At 49.3% G+C, this 20,441-nt stretch overlaps 1 protein-coding gene across 1 annotated transcript in view; it reads right to left on the reverse strand.

Annotated features, from left to right (window-relative positions):
• Positions 1-5,649: 5,649 nt before the first annotated feature.
• The window catches only part of LOC120030939 (protein tweety homolog 1-like), a 34,519-nt gene continuing 19,727 nt past the window's right edge, over positions 5,650-20,441 (reverse strand). The window contains exons 8-13 of the mRNA XM_038976443.1: positions 8,326-8,401; positions 8,129-8,184; positions 7,744-7,836; positions 7,534-7,626; positions 7,301-7,440; positions 5,650-5,821 (exon numbers count right to left, since the gene is read on the reverse strand). Coding sequence (XP_038832371.1) covers positions 5,650-5,821; positions 7,301-7,440; positions 7,534-7,626; positions 7,744-7,836; positions 8,129-8,184; positions 8,326-8,401 — 630 coding nt within the window. The remainder of the gene's footprint in view (positions 5,822-7,300; positions 7,441-7,533; positions 7,627-7,743; positions 7,837-8,128; positions 8,185-8,325; positions 8,402-20,441) is intronic.

Here is a 20,441-nt window from a genome sequence, read left to right on the forward strand (position 1 = left end):
TTGCTATGTGCCTGCTGTCATTGCATGGGATTTGTAGTTCTCTAATGGTCTCGGGGTTGGATGGGAGTTGTAGTTCTCCATTCAGCCTACAGAGAGGAAGTACTATAGCCCTCTCTTGAATGTTCTTTTTAAGAGCAAAGTTTCATGAGGGGATGGGCAACTCCAGTCCTTGGGGACTTGGTGTCCCTTCTGCACCTGACTCCAATAATCGCCTAATCATGATCATTAGTTTCGTCACCACTCCGGCCCCAAGGACAGGAGTTGCCCATCCCTGATTTAGATAATGTCATCAACAGTGAAATGTACAGTATAGTATCAGAAGGTAATACATGGGAGATACAGAATTTTCACCTATTAAAAAGTAAATCAAATAAAAATTGCACGTTGAACACCAAGTGAGGAGACTGCATATTCATTCACCCAAAAATGTGTCTTGTTTCTCTACAACAAGACATAGATATAAAAACGTGAAAATAAACTGGTGCTACATTTAAAAAACATAGAACTACAATGTCGTAACGTCAATACCATTCTGGCTCGCCGCGCAACTGTTGACACTGGACAGACAAGGGGGATTGTAAGGGGTGACTGACCAAGTGAACCTGGTTCAGACCTCTTCATAATCATGCTACTTACTGTATCTATCTGACATTAGTTTACTGTGAGGTTCTACAGCAGGCCATTCAACCTTCTTGGTACTGATGTTACGCACCTTTAATTTACATCTAAAGCTCAATTTTGGGGGATTAGTTATTTTTTCATCTCAGTAAAGTGTCCATTCATAAGAAAACGAAAAAAAAATGGTACTTTTTTAAACATAAAAAAAATTAGCGTGAATACAGGTTCCTTGAATGGGCGGAGTTGGGGTGTGTTTGACTACCCCCGTAACCAGTCAGCATGCTGGGAGAGTACTGTACTTTCAGAAACAGCATTTTGATTCGATATGGGGGAGCCGCCATTGAAGATCCACAGAGGAGGGTGTGCAGAGAGAAGGGAGACAAGAAAACAAGAAATCTCCATTATTCAAATTTGTTTCAAAATCATCTCATGTATGAAGATGAGCACTCACGTGGTCACGTTATTCCCCTAGCAACAGGCGTAGAGGAGGTAGAAGTTATCCACAACCACTGATCCAGGGTCTTTACCTCCAAATGGTTAAGGTTAGGAATGGGTGTCAGGTAATCTGATCCCAGATCAGAGGTGGATGGAGGCAACTTCTACCTCAAGCACCAGGGACTGTTGTAAAAGTTAGGACTGGGATGGTAATGCTAGAAAGGACAAAGGTAGGGTAATGGTTAGGGTTGGGTCTCAGGTTTGTGGTCAGAAAGCACTGTATTTACGTCCTTTCTAGCATGTCCAAAGTCAGAGAGGTGACAACCGACGGAGTTAGTTGTCAGGGACAGAAAGTGAGCTTTCCCATTCAAGCGATAGTACACATACTTTAGGTTAGTTGAATAAAAAAAAGAATGCCAGTTTACAGCAGGTGCGTAGACAGAATTTAGTTGGTAGATGGGCTTGCAGAAATTTGGATGGGCCAACACCACCCATGCCTACACTCCTGGCCGACAGGGTTCTGTGAGGTTGGAGCCACACCACCATCCCCACCACCATCACTACCATCACAACCATCATCACCACTACCATCCCCACTACCATCATCACCACTACAATCCCCACTACCATCACCACTACCATCACAACCATCATCACCACTACCATCCCCACTACCATCATCACCACTACCATCCCCACTACCATCATCACCACTACAATCCCCACTACCATCACAACCATCATCACCACTACCATCACAACCATCATCACCATTACCATCATCACCACTACAATCCCCACTACCATCACAACCATCATCACCACTACCATCACCACCATCCCCACTACCATCACAACCATCATCACCACTACCATCACCACCATCACAACCATCATCCCCACTACCATCACAACCATCATCACCACTACCATCACCACCATCACAACCACCATCACCACTACCATCACCACCATCACAACCATCATCACCACTACCATCACCACCATCATCACCACTACAATCCCCACTACCATCACAACCATCATCACCACTACCATCACCACCATCCCCACTACCATCACAACCATCATCACCACTACCATCACCACCATCACAACCATCATCACCACCATCCCCACTACCATCACAACCATTACCACCACTACCATCACCACCATCCCCACTACCATCCCCACCACCATCCCCACTACCATCACCACAACTACCATCACCACCATCATCACAACCACTACCATCACCATCATCCCCACTACCATCACAACCATCATCACCACTAACATCACCATCACCATCACAACCATCATCACCACTACCATCACAACCATCATCACCACTACCATCACCACCATCCCCACTACCATCACCATCATCACCACTACCATCACAACCATCATCACCACTACCATCACAACCATCATCACCACTACCATCATCACCACTACCATCACCATCATCACCACTACCATCACAACCATCATCACCACTACCATCACAACCATCATCACCACTACCATCACCACCATCATCATCATCCCCACTACCATCACCATCATCCCCACTACCATCACCATCATCCCCACTACCATCACAACCATCATCACCACTACCATCATCACCACTACCCCCACTACCATCACCCCCACAACTACCATCACCACCATCCCCACCACTACCATCACCACCATCCCCACTACCATCACGACCATCACCACCTTGACCATCACCACCACCAGTTAGTTAGTCGATAATAAACATTCTGGATCTAACAACAAACATACAGGCAAATAACACCTCGAGGGACGGTTTACACGCAGAGTGATGATAAATGCCACAGATTAGGAAGTCACGAATACAAAGGAACTCACAGAGGGGGGTGGGGACTGCCTGTCAGTCAGGGGTAGGCTCTCATAGCCAGGGTTGCCATTGGAGGAAACGTTTGGAGTCCTGTGTAGAGACAGAAAGAGAGAGGAAACGAAAGGAAAAGGAAGAAGGCAAAAGAGGAGGAAGAGGAGCAGGAGTGGAGAATGAGTGAGAGAGAGGGGAAAAAGGGATGAGACACATTGAGAAAGACGAAAAGAGGGAGGTGGACCAAAGGAGGGAACCGAGGTGGGGTAAGAAGAGAAAGGGAGGAAGAGCGATTAGCGAAATGGTGATGTAGAAACGGACCTCCTTATAACTGGTGGCATTAGTGTTATTAGGGCACTACATCTACGTAGGCAGCGGGATAGCTGGTGGTTTCAGCATGGGGGACACAGATATTATACACACAGTCCACTCCTGATAAGTGCACTTTGGGAAATGCAAACTCATGTACAATGATGAAGTGCACATTTGTGTACAACGTGTACGTGCATTGCAACTTAAAACTTGAGACTTCACCAGTCCCAATTCAAAACACATTCATCTTTAATTGCTCTGGATATCCACATGCTCCACTTTAGTGCGTGCTTTCCAGACAGCCCCAAACCAGAGCATTTATCAGGAGTCCACTGCATTCTTATTGTTTATTGGGTACCTGGAATCTGAGTTACTTTACTCTGGGCAGTTTGGTCATGATACTGTTACTATTAGATCTAGGCTAGGGCCACTGACGATCAGTGTTTACAGCACCTGAATACACCAACTGGACTTGGCATTTAGTTATGTTGTACATGCTAAGGCATAAGGTAGGAAAGTACACTTCTTAGGGCATTAACTGAACTTGCAAAGTATAGAAAGAGAGTGAAAGAGAGGAAGAGACAGTGAGAGGGAGTGAAAGACCGAGAGAGAGTGATAAAGAAATAATAAAGGACAGAGACAGAGAGAGAGAGAGAGGTGAGAGTAATTTGAGAGACTTGATTACATTTACATTTAAGTCATTTAGCAGACGCTCTTATCCAGAGCGACTTACAAGTACATACATTCATACTTTTTTTTGTACTGGCCCCCCGTGGGAATCGAACCCACAACCCTGGCGTTGCAAGCGCCATGCTCTACCAACTGAGCCACACGGGGCCAGCAGACCTTGATAACATGAGACTTGGACACCACAGTGTGGATGGTGGGTGAGAGTGATGGAGTTTTACCTAGGTCAACCTGAGCCTCATATCTCCGCAGTATTAAGGTCTGTGTCTCAAATGACACACTATTCCCCATATAGTGCACTACTTTCGGACACTTGGCCCAAAGTAGTGCACTATATGGTGAATAGGGTGTCATTTGAAACACACTCAAGATCTGTGAGTGATCGATCGGACCGGTCTATGTCTGTCTTGGAAGGCGCGACAGACCGATAGACAGACACACAGAAAGACAGACTTCTGGAGTTGTGTCTGTTTCTCTGCCTACCCTGCAGTCCACAGTAGCCCTATCTGTGTGTCTGTTTCTCTGCCTACCCTGCAGTCCACAGTAGCCCTATCTGTGTGTCTGTTTCTCTGCCTACCCTGCAGTCCACAGTAGCCCTATCTGTGTGTCTGTTTCTCTGCCTACCCTGCAGTCCACAGTAGCCTTGTCTGTGTGTCTGTTTCTCTGCCTACCCTGCAGTCCACAGTAGCCCTATCTGTGTGTCTGTTTCTCTGCCTACCCTGCAGTCCACAGTAGCCCTATCTGTGTGTCTGTTTCTCTGCCTACCCTGCAGTCCACAGCAGACCTGTCTGTGTGTCGTTTCTCTGCCTACCCTGCAGTCCACAGTAGCCCTATCTGTGTGTCTGTTTCTCTGCCTACCCTGCAGTCCACAGCAGACCTGTCTGTGTGTCGTTTCTCTGCCTACCCTGCAGTCCACAGTAGACATGTCTGTGTGTCTGTTTCTCTGCCTACCCTGCAGTCCACAGTAGCCCTATCTGTGTGTCTGTTTCTCTGCCTACCCTGCAGTCCACAGTAGCCTTGTCTGTGTGTCTGTTTCTCTGCCTACCCTTCAGTCCACAGTAGCCCTATCTGTGTGTCTGTTTCTCTGCCTACCCTGCAGTCCACAGCAGACCTGTCTGTGTGTCTGTTTCTCTGCCTACCCTGCAGTCCACAGCAGACCTGTCTGTGTGTCTGTTTCTCTGCCTACCCTGCAGTCCACAGCAGACCTGTCTGCGTGTTGTTTCTCTGCCTACCCTGCAGTCCACAGCAGACCTATCTGTGTGTCTGTTTCTCTGCCTACCCTGCAGTCCACAGCAGACCTGTCTGTGTGTCTGTTTCTCTGCCTACCCTGCAGTCCACAGCAGACCTATCTGTGTGTCTGTTTCTCTGCCTACCCTGCAGTCCACAGCAGACCTATCTGTGTGTCTGTTTCTCTGCCTACCCTGCCTACCTATCCTTTACTTTTGCTCATTAACATAGCAGACTTAGTCAGTAGGTCTGTGTGTGTTCATGCACGCTCTTGTTGCATGATCTTGTTGGCTTCAGTTGGGAGCTTCGAGTTGAAGTTACACCAAGGCACAGATCTAGAATCAGCTTAACCTCCCCCAAGTCTTCATCCTCAACCACTATAGTAAAAAAACTGACCTTAGATCAGTGACTGGGGGCAACTTCATCTTATTCCCGGGGGGTCTCTCTGAGGCAACTCTGTCTGTCTGTCTCTGTCTGTCTGTGTGTCTGTGTGTCTGTGTTACTCACGGGAGGGGTGGCGCGCTAGAAAAGGGAGGAGTCCACCCGGCCCCCTGGTAATTATAGAAGGGGGGCAAGGCCCCTCGCTGAGACCCCGCGGCCGGCTGTCTACGTGCCTGATGGGAAGTGAAGGGGTCCTCGCTCTCGCTGTCCGAATCTTCATACTCCTCGGAATCACTGTCGCCCGGAGGAGAGAGGGGAGAGGAGAACTCATGAGAACAACAATTAGGGGTTTTGGTAACACTTTGTATGAACCTGTGAAATCCTATGGAACAGATACGGAACACACTCTTCATGTGTGGAAGACAGCCACAACATCTGTGTACTTTTACCCTACTGTACAAGAAAACAAAAAAAAAATTGTAAAATAGTAATATACAGTACTGTGTAAAAGTTATAGGCAGGTGTGAAAAAATGCTGTAAAGTAAGAATGCTTTCAAAAATAGACATGTTAATAGTTTATATTTATCAATGAACTAAATGCAAAGTGAGCGAACAGAAGAAACATCTACATCAAATCCATATTTGGTGTGACCACCCTTTGCCTTCAAAACAGTATCAATTATTGTAGGTACACTTGCACAAAGTCAGGGATTTTGTAGGCATATAGTCAGGTGTATGATTAAACAATTATACCAAACAGGTGCTAATGATCATCAATTCATTTCTGGAAATGTTGGGGATTTGGTCAGAATTAATGGTCTCCTCAATACTGAGAAGTACAGGCAGATACTTATCCATCATGCAATACCATCTGGGAGGCATCTGATTGGCCCCAAATTTAATCTGCAGCATGACAACGACCCCAAACATACAGCGAAAGTCATTAAGAACTATCTTCAGCGTAAAGAAGAACAGGGAGTCCTAGAAGTGATGGTACGGCCCCCACAGAGCCCTGATCTCAACATCATCGAGTCTGTCTGGGATTACATGAAGAGAGAGAAGCACCTGAGGCTGCCTAAATCCACAGAAGAACTGTGGTTAGTTCTCCAAGACGTTTGGGCCAACCTACCTGCCGAGTTCCTTCAAACTGTCTGCAATTGTACTTACAAGAATTGATGCTGTTTTGAAGGCAAAGGGTGGTCACGTCAAATATGGATTTGATGTAGATGTTTCTTCTGTTCGCTCACTTTGCATTTAGTTAATTGATAAATATAAACTATTAACATGTCTATTTTTGAAAGCATTCTTACTTTACAGCATTTTTTCATCCCTGCCTAAAACTTTTGCACAGTACTGTATATATTTTTTTTTATCTGTTAAATTAATGGGTTTGTGATGGTGCATTCAGCAATGCCCTTTGGAATACAGACCTCCTGTTAATTGTACATCGATATTCGCAAATAGAAAAAATGTATCCCCTTGTTGATCCCTGAATCTTTTCCCCTTCATGTTTCTGGCTGTGACACAGTTGGAAGCTGTTTACTACAGACAGACAGAAGCTCTGACAGACCTGGAGGTACAGTAGTGAATTACATATCCATCCAGTACGTCAACCCACACCTAGAGATGCACCTCAATCTAGTACAACCTTACCTGACTGCTGAGCATGTTCAGAGGAAATGTTCAACTCTGATGTAGAAAACTTCAACAACAACATTATGACATCAATAACATATCTCCTTCTCTCTCTCTCACACACACACAGACACACACCTGGGGAAGCTTCTCCAGGCGCCGGGCAGGGAACAGAGGATGGCAGTGAAGGCCAGAGCCGAAAGGAAAGAGTAGAGGGAGAGGTAGAGCAATCCCTCCATCCCGTCATAGCACAGGCCTTTCAAAGAGTCAATATAATCCTAAGAAACAGAGACAGAAAGATCAAAAAGACTTGAGAAAACAGCAAGAACACACCAGAGGCCATTACACCCCATGTTAAACACTAGGCCTACCTTGTTGAGACCTCGACAGTTGAGTAGCGCCACTAGCTGGTGAAAGTTGCCCTCTGTGGCATTGAGAATCTGCTGAACCTCCCTGAGTGACTTCTACAACGACAATAGGCAAGGATAATATCACACTTAGTTTCATAAACATGTCACTGTGCTTTATATATTTGGCAGCCATTTGTGTCATGGGTTGCACCCTGGCCCAGTGTGATGTACCTCTGCCTTGGGGACCTGTGGGAGAGCATTCCGGTCCAGGCTGGATAGGTGTGTGTGGATGCTGGAAAGGGCCCTCTGTGACTGGGTAAGCAGCTGCAGACAACAGGTCATTGAAAATATTGCTTAGCATCCTCATGCTAACACTGTATAATCTATAAATATCCTGATCAGTACCTATCAGATAATACAAGTTTACTTACTGTCCTATATCAGTGCCACCAGGGTTGGAATTATAGAGCTGCCCAAGAATAATACTAACCCCCATATATTTACATTGGTCCAGCCCAATAATTTCAGGGCACTCAGAAGAGTCCATGTGTTATTGAAACGCTGATCCCCAAACACCACTACGTGAGACATAGCATCTACAGAGAACAGTTACTACCTGCTGGAAAGGGCTGTTCATACGTCTGCTGCAGGTCAGGTAATAATCCAACACGTCTGGATAGGACATAGGACAGCAGCAGACCATCAATCAGCAATGAATACAGTGTGTCAGGGCATTTCAGCATCAAAATGAATGGCTATATGAATGAAATGATCAGAGACTCTTTGTTAGTGTGCAGCGATGCACTACTGTACCTGAGCTGGTCCCAGAGTTGAAGTGGGTGGAGTTGAGCACAAACGTGTTGGGATCTGTACAGAAGTCACTGACAGCCTGGAGATGCAGAGAGAGGTAGAGGGGGAAGAGAGGTAGAGAGGGATATAGAAAGAAAGACATAGAAAGAGAGAGAGGTAGAGAGATACAGGGTGAGAGAAATGGAGGGAGAGATCACAAGGGAAAAGTTAACAGAGACACACTGACTGACTGACACACTTCCCTCAGATATCTGACTGCAGCACTTGGCCCACTGCCAGCTCTATTGATTTACTGAGTGAATCACATGCTGCAAAGATCTACTGTACATTTCCATGCTGTATAGACCTACTGTCCCTCTCCATACTGTATAGACCTACTGTCCCTCTCCATACTGTATAGACCTACTGTCCCTCTCCATACTGTATAGAACTACTGTTCCTCTCCATGCTGCATAGACCTACTGTCCCTCTCCATGCTGCATAGACCTACTGTCCCTCTCCATACTGTATAGACCTACTGTCCCTCTCCATACTGTATAGACCTACTGTCCCTCTCCATACTGTATAGACCTACTGTTCCTCTCCATACTGTATAGACCTACTGTCCCTCTCCATGCTGCATAGACCTACTGTCCCTCTCCAATGCTGTATAGACCTACTGTCCCTCTCCATACTGTATAAACCTAGTGTCCCTCTCCATACTGTATAAACCTAGTGTCCCTCTCCATGTTGTATAGACCTACTGTCCCTCTCCATACTGTATAGACCTACTGTCCCTCTCCATACTGTATAGACCTACTGTCCCTCTCCATACTGTGTAGACCTACTGTCCCTCTCCATGCTGCGTAGACCTACTGTCCTTCTCCATACTGCGTAGACCTAGTGTCCCTCTCCATACTGCATAGACCTACTGTCCCTCTCCATACTGCATAGACCTACTGTCCCTCTCCATACTGCATAGACCTACTGTCCCTCTCCATACTGTATAGACCTACTGTCCCTCTCCATACTGTATAGACCTACTGTCCCTCTCCATACTGTATAGACCTACTGTCCCTCTCCATACTGTATAGACCTACTGTCCCTCTCCATGCTGTATAGACCTACTGTCCATCTCCATGCTGTAGAGACCTACTATCCATCTCCATGCTGCATAGACCTACTGTCCCTCTCCATGCTGCATAGATCTACTGTCCCTCTCCCAGTTGCATAGACCTACTGTCCCTCTCAATGTTGCGTAGACCTACTGTCCCTCTCCATGTTGCGTAGACCTACTGTCCCTCTCCATGCTGCGTAGACCTACTGTCCCTCTCCATGCTGCGTAGACCTACTGTCCTTCTCCATACTGCGTAGACATACTGTCCCTCTCCATGTTGCGTAGACCTACTGTCCCTCTCCATGCTGCGTAGACCTACTGTCCCTCTCCATGGTGCGTAGACCTACTGTCCCTCTCCATGCTGCGTAGACCTACTGTCCCTCTCCATGCTGCGTAGACCTACTGTCCCTCTCCATGCTGCGTAGACCTACTGTCCCTCTCCATGCTGCGTGGACCTACTGTCCCTCCCCAAGATGTGTAGGCCTATTGTCCCTCTCCGTGCTGTATAGACCTACTGTCCCTCTCCGTGCTGTGTAGGCCTATTGTCCCTCTCCATGCTGCGTAGACCTACTGTCCCTCTCCGTGCTGCGTAGGCCTACTGTCTCTCTCCATACTGTATAGATGCACTGTCCCTCTCCATACTGTATAGACCTACTGTCCCTCTCCATACTGTATAGAACTACTGTCCCTCTCCATACTGTATAGAACTACTGTCCCTCTCCATACTGTATAGAACTACTGTCCCTCTCCATACTGTATAGAACTACTGTCCCTCTCCATACTGTAGAGACCTACTATCCCTCCCCATGCTGTATAGACCTACTGTCCCTCTCCATGCTGCATAGACCTACTGTCCCTCTCCATGCTGCATAGACCTACTGTCCATCTCCATGCTGCATAGACCTACTGTCCATCGCCATGCTGCATAGACCTACTGTCCGTCTCCATGCTGCATAGACCTACTGTCCCTCTCCATACTGCATAGACCTACTGTCCCTCTCCATACTGTATAGACCTACTGTCCCTCTCCATACTGTATAGACCTACTGTCCCTCTCCATACTGTATAGACCTACTGTCCCTCTCCATACTGTATAGACCTACTGTCCCTCTCCATACTGTATAGACCTACTGTCCCTCTCCATACTGTATAGACCTACTGTCCCTCTCCATACTGTATAGACCTACTGTCCCTCTCCATACTGTATAGACCTACTGTCCCTCTCCATACTGTATAGACCTACTGTCCCTCTCCATACTGTATAGACCTACTGTCCCTCTCCATACTGTATAGACCTACTGTCCCTCTCCATACTGTATAGACCTACTGTCCCTCTCCGTACTGTATAGACCTACTGTCGCCCTCCATGCTGTGTAGACCTACTGTCCCTCTCCATGCCGAGTAGACCTCCTGTCCCTCTCCATGCTGAGTAGACCTCCTGTCCCTCTCCATGCTGCGTAGGCCTGTTTTGTCCCTCTCCATGCGCGTGGAACTACTGTCCCTCCCCAAGATGTGTAGGCCTATTGTCCCTCTCCATGCTGTATATACCTACTGTCCCTCTCCATGCTGTGTAGACCTACTGTCCCTCTCCATGCTGTGTAGGCCTACTGTCCCTCTCCATGCTGCATAGACCTACTGTCCCTCTCCATGCTGCATAGACCTACTGTCCATCTCCATGCTGCATAGACCTACTGTCCATCGCCATGCTGCATAGACCTACTGTCCGTCTCCATGCTGCATAGACCTACTGTCCCTCTCCATGCTGCATAGATCTACTGTCCTTCTCCATGTTGTATATATCTATTGTCCCTCTCCATGTTGCGTAGACCTACTGTCCCTCTCCATGTTGCGTAGACCTACTGTCCCTCTCCATGTTGCGTAGACCTACTGTCCCTCTCCATGTTGCGTAGACCTACTGTCCCTCTCCATGTTGCGTAGACCTACTGTCCCTCTCCATGCTGTGTAGACCTACTGTCCTTCTCCATACTGCGTAGCCCTACTGTCCCTCTCCATACTGCATAGACCTACTGTCCCTCTCCATACTGTATAGACCTACTGTCCCTCTCCACACTGTATAGACCTACTGTCCCTCTCCATACTGTATAGACCTACTGTCCCTCTCCATGCTGTATAGACCTACTGTCCCTCTCCATACTGTATAGACCTACTGTCCCTCTCCATACTGTATAGACCTACTGTCCCTCTCCATACTGTATAAACCTACTGTCCCTCTCCGTACTGTATAGACCTACTGTCCCTCTCCGTACTGTATAGACCTACTGTCCCTCTCCATACTGTATAGACCTACTGTCCCTCTCCATACTGTATAGACCTACTGTCCCTCTCCGTACTGTATAGACCTACTGTCCCTCTCCGTACTGTATAGACCTACTGTCCCTCTCCGTGCTGTATAGACCTACTGTCGCCCTCCATGCTGTGTAGACCTCCTGTCCCTCTCCATGCTGTGTAGACCTCCTGTCCCTCTCCATGCTGAGTAGACCTCCTGTCCCTCTCCATGCTGAGTAGACCTCCTGTCCCTCTCCATGCTGCGTAGGCCTGTTTTGTCCCTCTCCATGTGCGTGGACCTACTGTCCCTCCTCAAGATGTGTAGGCCTATTGTCCCTCTCCACACTGTATAGACCTACTGTCCCTCTCCATACTGTATAGACCTACTGTCCCTCTCCATACTGTATAGACCTACTGTCCCTCTCCATACTGTATAGACCTACTGTCCCTCTCCGTACTGTATAGACCTACTGTCCCTCCCCATGCTGCGTAGACCTACTGTCCATCTCCATGCTGCGTAGACCTACTGTCCCTCTCCGTGCTGCATAGACCTACTGTCCCTCTCCATGCTGCATAGACCTACTGTCCCTCTCCATGCTGCATAGACCTACTGTCCCTCTCCATGCTGCATAGATCTACTGTCCCTCTCCATGCTGCATAGATCTACTGTCCCTCTCTATGCTGCATAGACCTACTGTCCCTCTCCATGTTGTATATATCTACTGTCCCTCTCCATGTTGCGTAGACCTACTGTCCCTCTCCATGTTGCGTAGACCTACTGTCCCTCTCCATGTTGCGTAGACCTACTGTCCCTCTCCATGTTGCGTAGACCTACTGTCCCTCTCCATGCTGCGTAGACCTACTGTCCCTCTCCATGCTGCGTAGACCTACTGTCTCTCTCCATACTGTATAGATGCACTGTCCCTCTCCATACTGTATAGACCTACTGTCCCTCTCCATACTGTATAGAACTACTGTCCCTCTCCATACTGTATAGAACTACTGTCCCTCTCCATACTGTATAGAACTACTGTCCCTCTCCATACTGTATAGACTACTGTCCCTCTCCATACTGTATAGAACTACTGTCCCTCCCCATGCTGTATAGACCTACTGTCCCTCTCCATGCTGCATAGACCTACTGTCCCTCTCCATGCTGCATAGACCTACTGTCCATCTCCATGCTGCATATACCTATTGTCCATCGCCATGCTGCATAGACCTACTGTCCCTCTCCATGCTGTATAGACCTACTGTCCCTCTCCATGCTGCATAGACCTACTGTCCCTCTCCATGCTGTATAGACCTACTGTCCCTCTCCATACTGTATAGACCTACTGTCCCTCTCCATACTGTATAGACCTACTGTCCCTCTCCATACTGTATAGACCTACTGTCCATCTCCATGCTGTAGAGACCTACTATCCCTCCCCATGTTGTATAGACCTACTGTCCATCTCCATGCTGCATAGACCTACTGTCCATCTCCATGCTGCATAGACCTACTGTCCCTCTCCATGCTGCATAGACCTACTGTCCCTCTCCATGCTGCAGAGACCTACTGTCCCTCTCCCAGTTGCGTAGACCTACTGTCCCTCTCCATGTTGCGTAGACCTACTGTCCCTCTCCATGTTGCGTAGACCTACTGTCCCTCTCCATGCTGCGTAGACCTACTGTCCCTCTCCAAGCTGCGTAGACCTACTGTCCCTCTCCATGCTGCGTAGACCTACTGTCCCTCTCCATGCTGCGTAGACCTACTGTCCCTCTCCATATTGCGTAGACCTACTGTCCCTCTCCATGCTGCGTGGACCTACTGTCCCTCCCCAAGATGTGTAGGCCTATTGTCCCTCTCCGTGCTGTGTAGACCTACTGTGCCTCTCCATGCTGTATAGACCTACTGTGCCTCTCCATGCTGTATAGACCTACTGTCCATCTCCATGCTGTAGAGACCTACTATCCCTCCCCATGCTGTAGAGACCTACTGTCCCTCCCCATGCTGTAGAGACCTACTGTCCCTCTCCATGCTGCATAGACCTACTGTCCCTCTCCATGCTGCATAGATCTACTGTCCCTCTCTATGCTGCATAGACCTACTGTCCCTCTCTATGCTGCATAGACCTACTGTCCCTCTCCATGTTGTATATATCTACTGTCCCTCTCCATGTTGCGTAGACCTACTGTCCCTCTCCATGTTGCGTAGACCTACTGTCCCTCTCCATGTTGCGTAGACCTACTGTCCCTCTCCATGCTGCGTAGACCTACTGTCCCTCTCCATGCTGCGTAGACCTACTGTCTCTCTCCATACTGTATAGATGCACTGTCCCTCTCCATACTGTATAGACCTACTGTCCCTCTCCATACTGTATAGAACTACTGTCCCTCTCCATACTGTATAGAACTACTGTCCCTCTCCATACTGTATAGAACTACTGTCCCTCTCCATACTGTATAGAACTACTGTCCCTCTCCATGCTGTATAGAACTACTATCCCTCCCCATGCTGTATAGACCTACTGTCCCTCTCCATGCTGCATAGACCTACTGTCCCTCTCCATGCTGCATAGACCTACTGTCCATCTCCATGCTGCATATACCTACTGTCCATCGCCATGCTGCATAGACCTACTGTCCCTCTCCATGCTGTATAGACCTACTGTCCCTCTCCATGCTGCATAGACCTACTGTCCCTCTCCATGCTGTATAGACCTACTGTCCCTCTCCATACTGTATAGACCTACTGTCCCTCTCCATACTGTATAGACCTACTGTCCCTCTCCATACTGTATAGACCTACTATCCCTCCCCATGTTGTATAGACCTACTGTCCATCTCCATGCTGCATAGACCTACTGTCCATCTCCATGCTGCATAGACCTACTGTCCCTCTCCATGCTGCATAGACCTACTGTCCCTCTCCATGCTGCAGAGACCTACTGTCCCTCTCCCAGTTGCGTAGACCTACTGTCCCTCTCCATGTTGCGTAGACCTACTGTCCCTCTCCATGTTGCGTAGACCTACTGTCCCTCTCCATGTTGCGTAGACCTACTGTCCCTCTCCATGCTGCGTAGACCTACTGTCCCTCTCCATGCTGCGTAGACCTACTGTCCCTCTCCATGCTGCGTAGACCTACTGTCCCTCTCCATGCTGCGTAGACCTACTGTCCCTCTCCATATTGCGTAGACCTACTGTCCCTCTCCATGCTGCGTGGACCTACTGTCCCTCCCCAAGATGTGTAGGCCTATTGTCCCTCTCCGTGCTGTGTAGGCCTATTGTCCCTCTCCGTGCTGTATAGACCTACTGTGCCTCTCCATGCTGTATAGACCTACTGTGCCTCTCCATGCTGTATAGACCTACTGTCCATCTCCATGCTGTAGAGACCTACTATCCCTCCCCATGCTGTAGAGACCTACTGTCCCTCTCCATGCTGCATAGACCTACTGTCCCTCTCCATGCTGCATAGACCTACTGTCCCTCTCCATGCTGCATAGACCTACTGTCCATCTCCATGCTGCATAGACCTACTGTCCCTCTCCATGCTGTATAGAACTACTGTCCCTCTCCATACTGTATAGAACTACTGTCCCTCTCCATACTGTATAGAACTACTGTCCCTCTCCATGCTGTATAGAACTACTATCCCTCCCCATGCTGTATAGACCTACTGTCCCTCTCCATGCTGCATAGACCTACTGTCCCTCTCCATGCTGCATAGACCTACTGTCCATCTCCATGCTGCATAGACCTACTGTCCCTCTCCATGCTGCATAGACCTACTGTCCCTCTCCATGCTGCATAGATCTACTGTCCCTCTCCATGCTGTATAGACCTACTGTCCCTCTCCATGTTGTGTATATCTACTATCCCTCTCCATGTTGCGTAGACCTACTGTCCCTCTCCATGTTGCGTAGACCTACTGTCCCTCTCCATGTTGCGTAGACCTACTGTCCCTCTCCATGTTGCGTAGACCTACTGTCCCTCTCCATGTTGCGTAGACCTACTGTCCCTCTCCATGTTGCGTAGACCTACTGTCCCTCTCCATGTTGCGTAGACCTATTGTCCCTCTCCATGTTGCGTAGACCTACTGTCCCTCTCCATGTTGCGTAGACCTACTGTCCCTCTCCATGTTGCGTAGACCTACTGTCCCTCTCCATGTTGCGTAGACCAACTGTCCCTCTCCATGTTGCGTAGACCTACTGTCCCTCTCCATGTTGCGTAGACCTACTGTCCCTCTCCATGTTGCGTAGACCTACTGTCCCTCTCCATGCTGCGTAGACCTACTGTCCTTCTCCATACTGCGTAGCCCTACTGTCCCACTCCATACTGCATAGACCTACTGTCCCTCTCCATACTGCATAGACCTACTGTCCCTCTCCATACTGCATAGACCTACTGTCCCTCTCCATACTGCATAGACCTACTGTCCCTCTCCATACTGTATAGACCTACTGTCCCTCTCCATACTGTATAGACCTACTGTCCCTCTCCATACTGTATAGACCTACTGTCCCTCTCCATACTGTATAGACCTACTGTCCCTCTCCAAACTGTATAGACCTACTGTTCCCTCTCCATACGGTGTAGACCTACTGTCCCTCTCCATACTGTGTAGACCTACTGTCCCTCTCCATGCTGAGTAGACCTACTGTCCCTCTCCATGCTGAGTAGACCTACTGTCCCTCTCCATGCTGAGTAGACCTACTGTCCCTCTCCATGCTGAGTAGACTTCCTGTCCCTCTCCATGCTGCGTAGGCCTGTTTTGTCCCTCTCCATCCTACTGTCCATCTCCATGCTGCACGGACCTACTGTCCCTCTCCATGCTGCATAGACCTACTGTCCATCTCCATGCTGCATAGACCTACTGTCCCTATCCATGCTGCATAGACCTACTGTCCCTCTCCATGCTGCATAGACCTACTGTCCCTCTCCATGTTGTATAGATCTACTGTCCCTCTCCATACTGTATAGACCTACTGTCCCTCTCCATGTTGTGTAGACCTACTGTCCCTCTCCATGCTGCGTAGGCCTGTTTTGTCCCTCTCCATGCTGCGTAGACCTACTGTCCCTCTCCATGCTGCGTGGACCTACTGTCCCTCCCCAAAGTGTAGGCCTATTGTCCATCTCCATGCTGTAGAGACACCTATCCCTCCCCATGCTGCATAGACCTACTGTCCCTCTCCATGCTGCTAGACTACTGTCCATCTCCATGCTGCATAGACCTTACTGCCTTCCATGCTGCGTAGACCTATTGTCCCTCTCCGTGCTGCAGAGACCTACTGTCCCTCTCCGTGCTGCAGAGACCTACTGTCCCTCTCCGTGCTGCGTAGACCTACTGTCCATCTCCGTGCTGCGTAGACCTACTGTCCATCTCCGTGCTGCGTAGACCTACTGTCCATCTCCGTGCTGCGTAGACCTACTGTCCCTCTCCGTGCTGCGTAGACCTACAGTCCCTCTCCGTGCTGCGTAGACCTACTGTCCCTCTCCATGCTGCGTAGACCTACGTCCTCTCCATGCTGGTAGACCTACTGTCCCTCTCCATGCTGGTAGACCTACTGTCCCTCTCCATGCTGCGTAGACCTACTGTCCCTCTCCATGTTGCGTAGACCTACTGTCCTCTCCATGTTGCGTAGACCCACTGTCCCTCTCATGTTGCGTAGACCCACTGTCCCTCTCCATGTTGCGTAGAACCTACTGTCCCTCTCCATGTTGCGTAGACCTACTGTCCTCTCCATGTCTGCGTAGACCTATGCCCTCTCCATGTTGCGTAGACCTACTGTCCTCTATCTGTTGCGTAGACCTACTGTCCCTCTCCATGTGCGTAGACCTACTGTCCCTCTCCATGTTGCGTAGACCTACTGTCCCTCTCCATGTTGCGTAGACCTACTGTCCCTCTCCATGTTGCGTAGACCTACTGTCCCTCTCCATGTTGCGTAGACCTACTGTACCTCTCCATGTTGCGTAGACCTACTGTCCCTCTCCATGTTGCGTAGACCTACTGTCCCTCTCCGTACTGCGTAGACCTACTGTCTCTCTCCGTACTGCGTAGACCTACTGTCCCTCTCCGTACTGCGTAGACCTACTGTCCCTCTCCGTACTGCGTAGACCTACTGTCCCTCTCCGTACTGCGTAGACCTACTGTCCCTCTCCGTACTGCGTAGAACCTACTGTCCCTCTCCATGCTGAGAACTACTTTCCTCTCCATGCTGAGTAGACTCCTGTCCCTCTCCATGCTGAGTAGACCTCTGTCCCTCTCATGCTGAGTAGACCTCCGTCCCTCTCCATGATGAGTAGACTCCTGTCCCTCTCCATGCTGATAGACCTCCTGTCCCTCTCCATGCTGCGTAGGCCTGTTTTGTCCCTCTCCATGCTGTATAGACCTACTGTCCCTCTCCAAACTGTTAGACCTACTGTCCCTCTCCAACTGTATAGCCTACTGTTCCCTCTCCATACGGTGTAGACCTACTGTCCCTCTCATACTGTGTAGACCTACTGTCCCTCTCCATGCTGAGTAGACCTACTGTCCCTCTCCATGCTGAGTGACCTCGTCCCCTCCATGCTGAGTAGACTCCTGTCCCTCTCCATGCTGCGTAGGCCTGTTTGCCCTCTCCATCCTACTGTCCATCTCCATGCTGCACGGACCTACTGTCCCTCTCCATGCTGCATAGACCTACTGTCCATCTCCATGCTGCATAGACCTACTGTCCCTATCCATGCTGCATGACCTACTGTCCTACCATGCTGCATAGACCTACTGTCCCTCTCCATGTTGTATAGATCTACTGTCCCTCTCCATGTTGTATAGATCTACTGTCCCTCTCCATACTGTATAGACCTACTGTCCCTCTCCATGCTGCGTAGGCCTGTTTTGTCCCTCTCCATGCTGCGTAGACCTACTGTCCCTCTCCATGCTGCGTGGACCTACTGTCCCTCCCCAAGATGTGTAGGCCTATTGTCCATCTCCATGCTGTAGAGACCTACTATCCCTCCCCATGCTGCATAGACCTACTGTCCCTCTCCATGCTGCTAGACCTACTGTCATCTCCATGCTGCATAGACCTACTGTCCCTCTCCATGCTGCATAGATACTGTCCCCTCCGTGCTGAAGAGACCTACTGTCCCTTCTCCGGTGCGTAGACACTATTTCCCTCTCCATGCTGAGTAGACCTCCTGTCCCTCTCCATGCTGAGTAGACCTCCTGTCCCTCTCCATGCTGAGTAGACCTCCTGTCCCTCTCCATGCTGCGTAGGCCTGTTTTGTCCCTCTCCATCCTACTGTCCATCTCCATGCTGCACGGACCTACTGTCCCTCTCCATGCTGCATAGACCTACTGTCCATCTCCATGCTGCATAGACCTACTGTCCCTATCCATGCTGCATAGACCTACTGTCCCTATCCATGTTGCATAGACCTACTGTCCCTCTCCATGTTGCATAGATCTACTGTCCCTCTCCATGTTGTATAGATCTACTGTCCCTCTCCATACTGTATAGACCTACTGTCCCTCTCCATGCTGCGTAGGCTGTTTGTCCCTCTCCATGCTGCGTAGACCTAACTGTCCCTCTCCATGCTGCGTGGACCTACTGTCCCTCCCCAAGATGTGTAGGCCTATTGTCCATCTCCATGCTGTAGAGACCTACTATCCCTCCCCATGCTGCATAGACCTACTGTCCCTCTCCATGCTGCATAGACCTACTGTCCATCTCCATGCTGCATAGACCTACTGTCCCTCTCCATGCTGCATAGACCTACTGTCCCTCTCCGTGCTGCAGAGACCTACTGTCCCTCTGCTGTGCGTAGACCTACTTTCCTCTCCATGCTGGTAACCTCCTGTCCTCTCATGCTGAGTAGACCTCCTGTCCCTCTCCATGCTGAGTAGACTCCTGTCCCTCTCCATGCTGAGTAGACCTTCCTGTCCCTACTCCATGCTGCGTTGGCCTGTTTTGTCCCTCTCCATGCTGTATAGACCTACTGTCCCTCTCCAAACTGTATAGACCTACTGTCCCTCTCCAACTGTATAGACCTACTGTCCCTCCCATACGGTTGTAGACCTACTGTCCCTCTCCTACTGTGTAACCTACTGTCCTCTCCATACTGAGTAGACCTACTGTCCCTCTCCATGATGAGTAGACCTACTGTCCCTCTCCATGCTGAGTAGACCTACTGTCCCTCTCCATGCTGAGTAGACTTCCTGTCCCTCTCCATGCTGCGTAGGCCTGTTTGTCCCTCTCCATCCTACTGTCCCTCTCCATGCTGCACGGACCTACTGTCCCTCTCCATGCTGCATAGACCTACTGTCCATCTCCATGCTGCATAGACCTACTGTCCCTATCCATGCTGCATAGACCTACTGTCCTATCCATGCTGCATGACCTACTGTCCCTTCCATGTTGATAGATCTACTGTCCCTCTCCATGTTGTATAGATCTACTGTCCCTCTCCATACTGTATAGACCTACTGTCCCTCTCCAGTTGTGTGACCTACTGTCCCTCTCCATCTACGTCCATCTCCATGCTGCACGACCTACTGTCCCTCTCCATGCTGCATAGACCTACTGTCCATACTCCATGCTGCATAGACCTACTCGTCATCCATGCTGCATAGACCTACTGTCCCTATCCATGCTGCATAGACCTACTGTCCCTCTCCCTGTTGTATAGATCCTACTGTCCCTCTCCATTTGTATAGATCTACTGTCCCTCTCCATACTGTATAGACCTACTGTCCTCTCCATGTTGTGTA

The sequence above is a fragment of the Salvelinus namaycush genome, chromosome 37 (assembly GCF_016432855.1).
Source record: "Salvelinus namaycush isolate Seneca chromosome 37, SaNama_1.0, whole genome shotgun sequence".
In the NCBI taxonomy this organism is placed as follows: domain Eukaryota; kingdom Metazoa; phylum Chordata; class Actinopteri; order Salmoniformes; family Salmonidae; genus Salvelinus; species Salvelinus namaycush.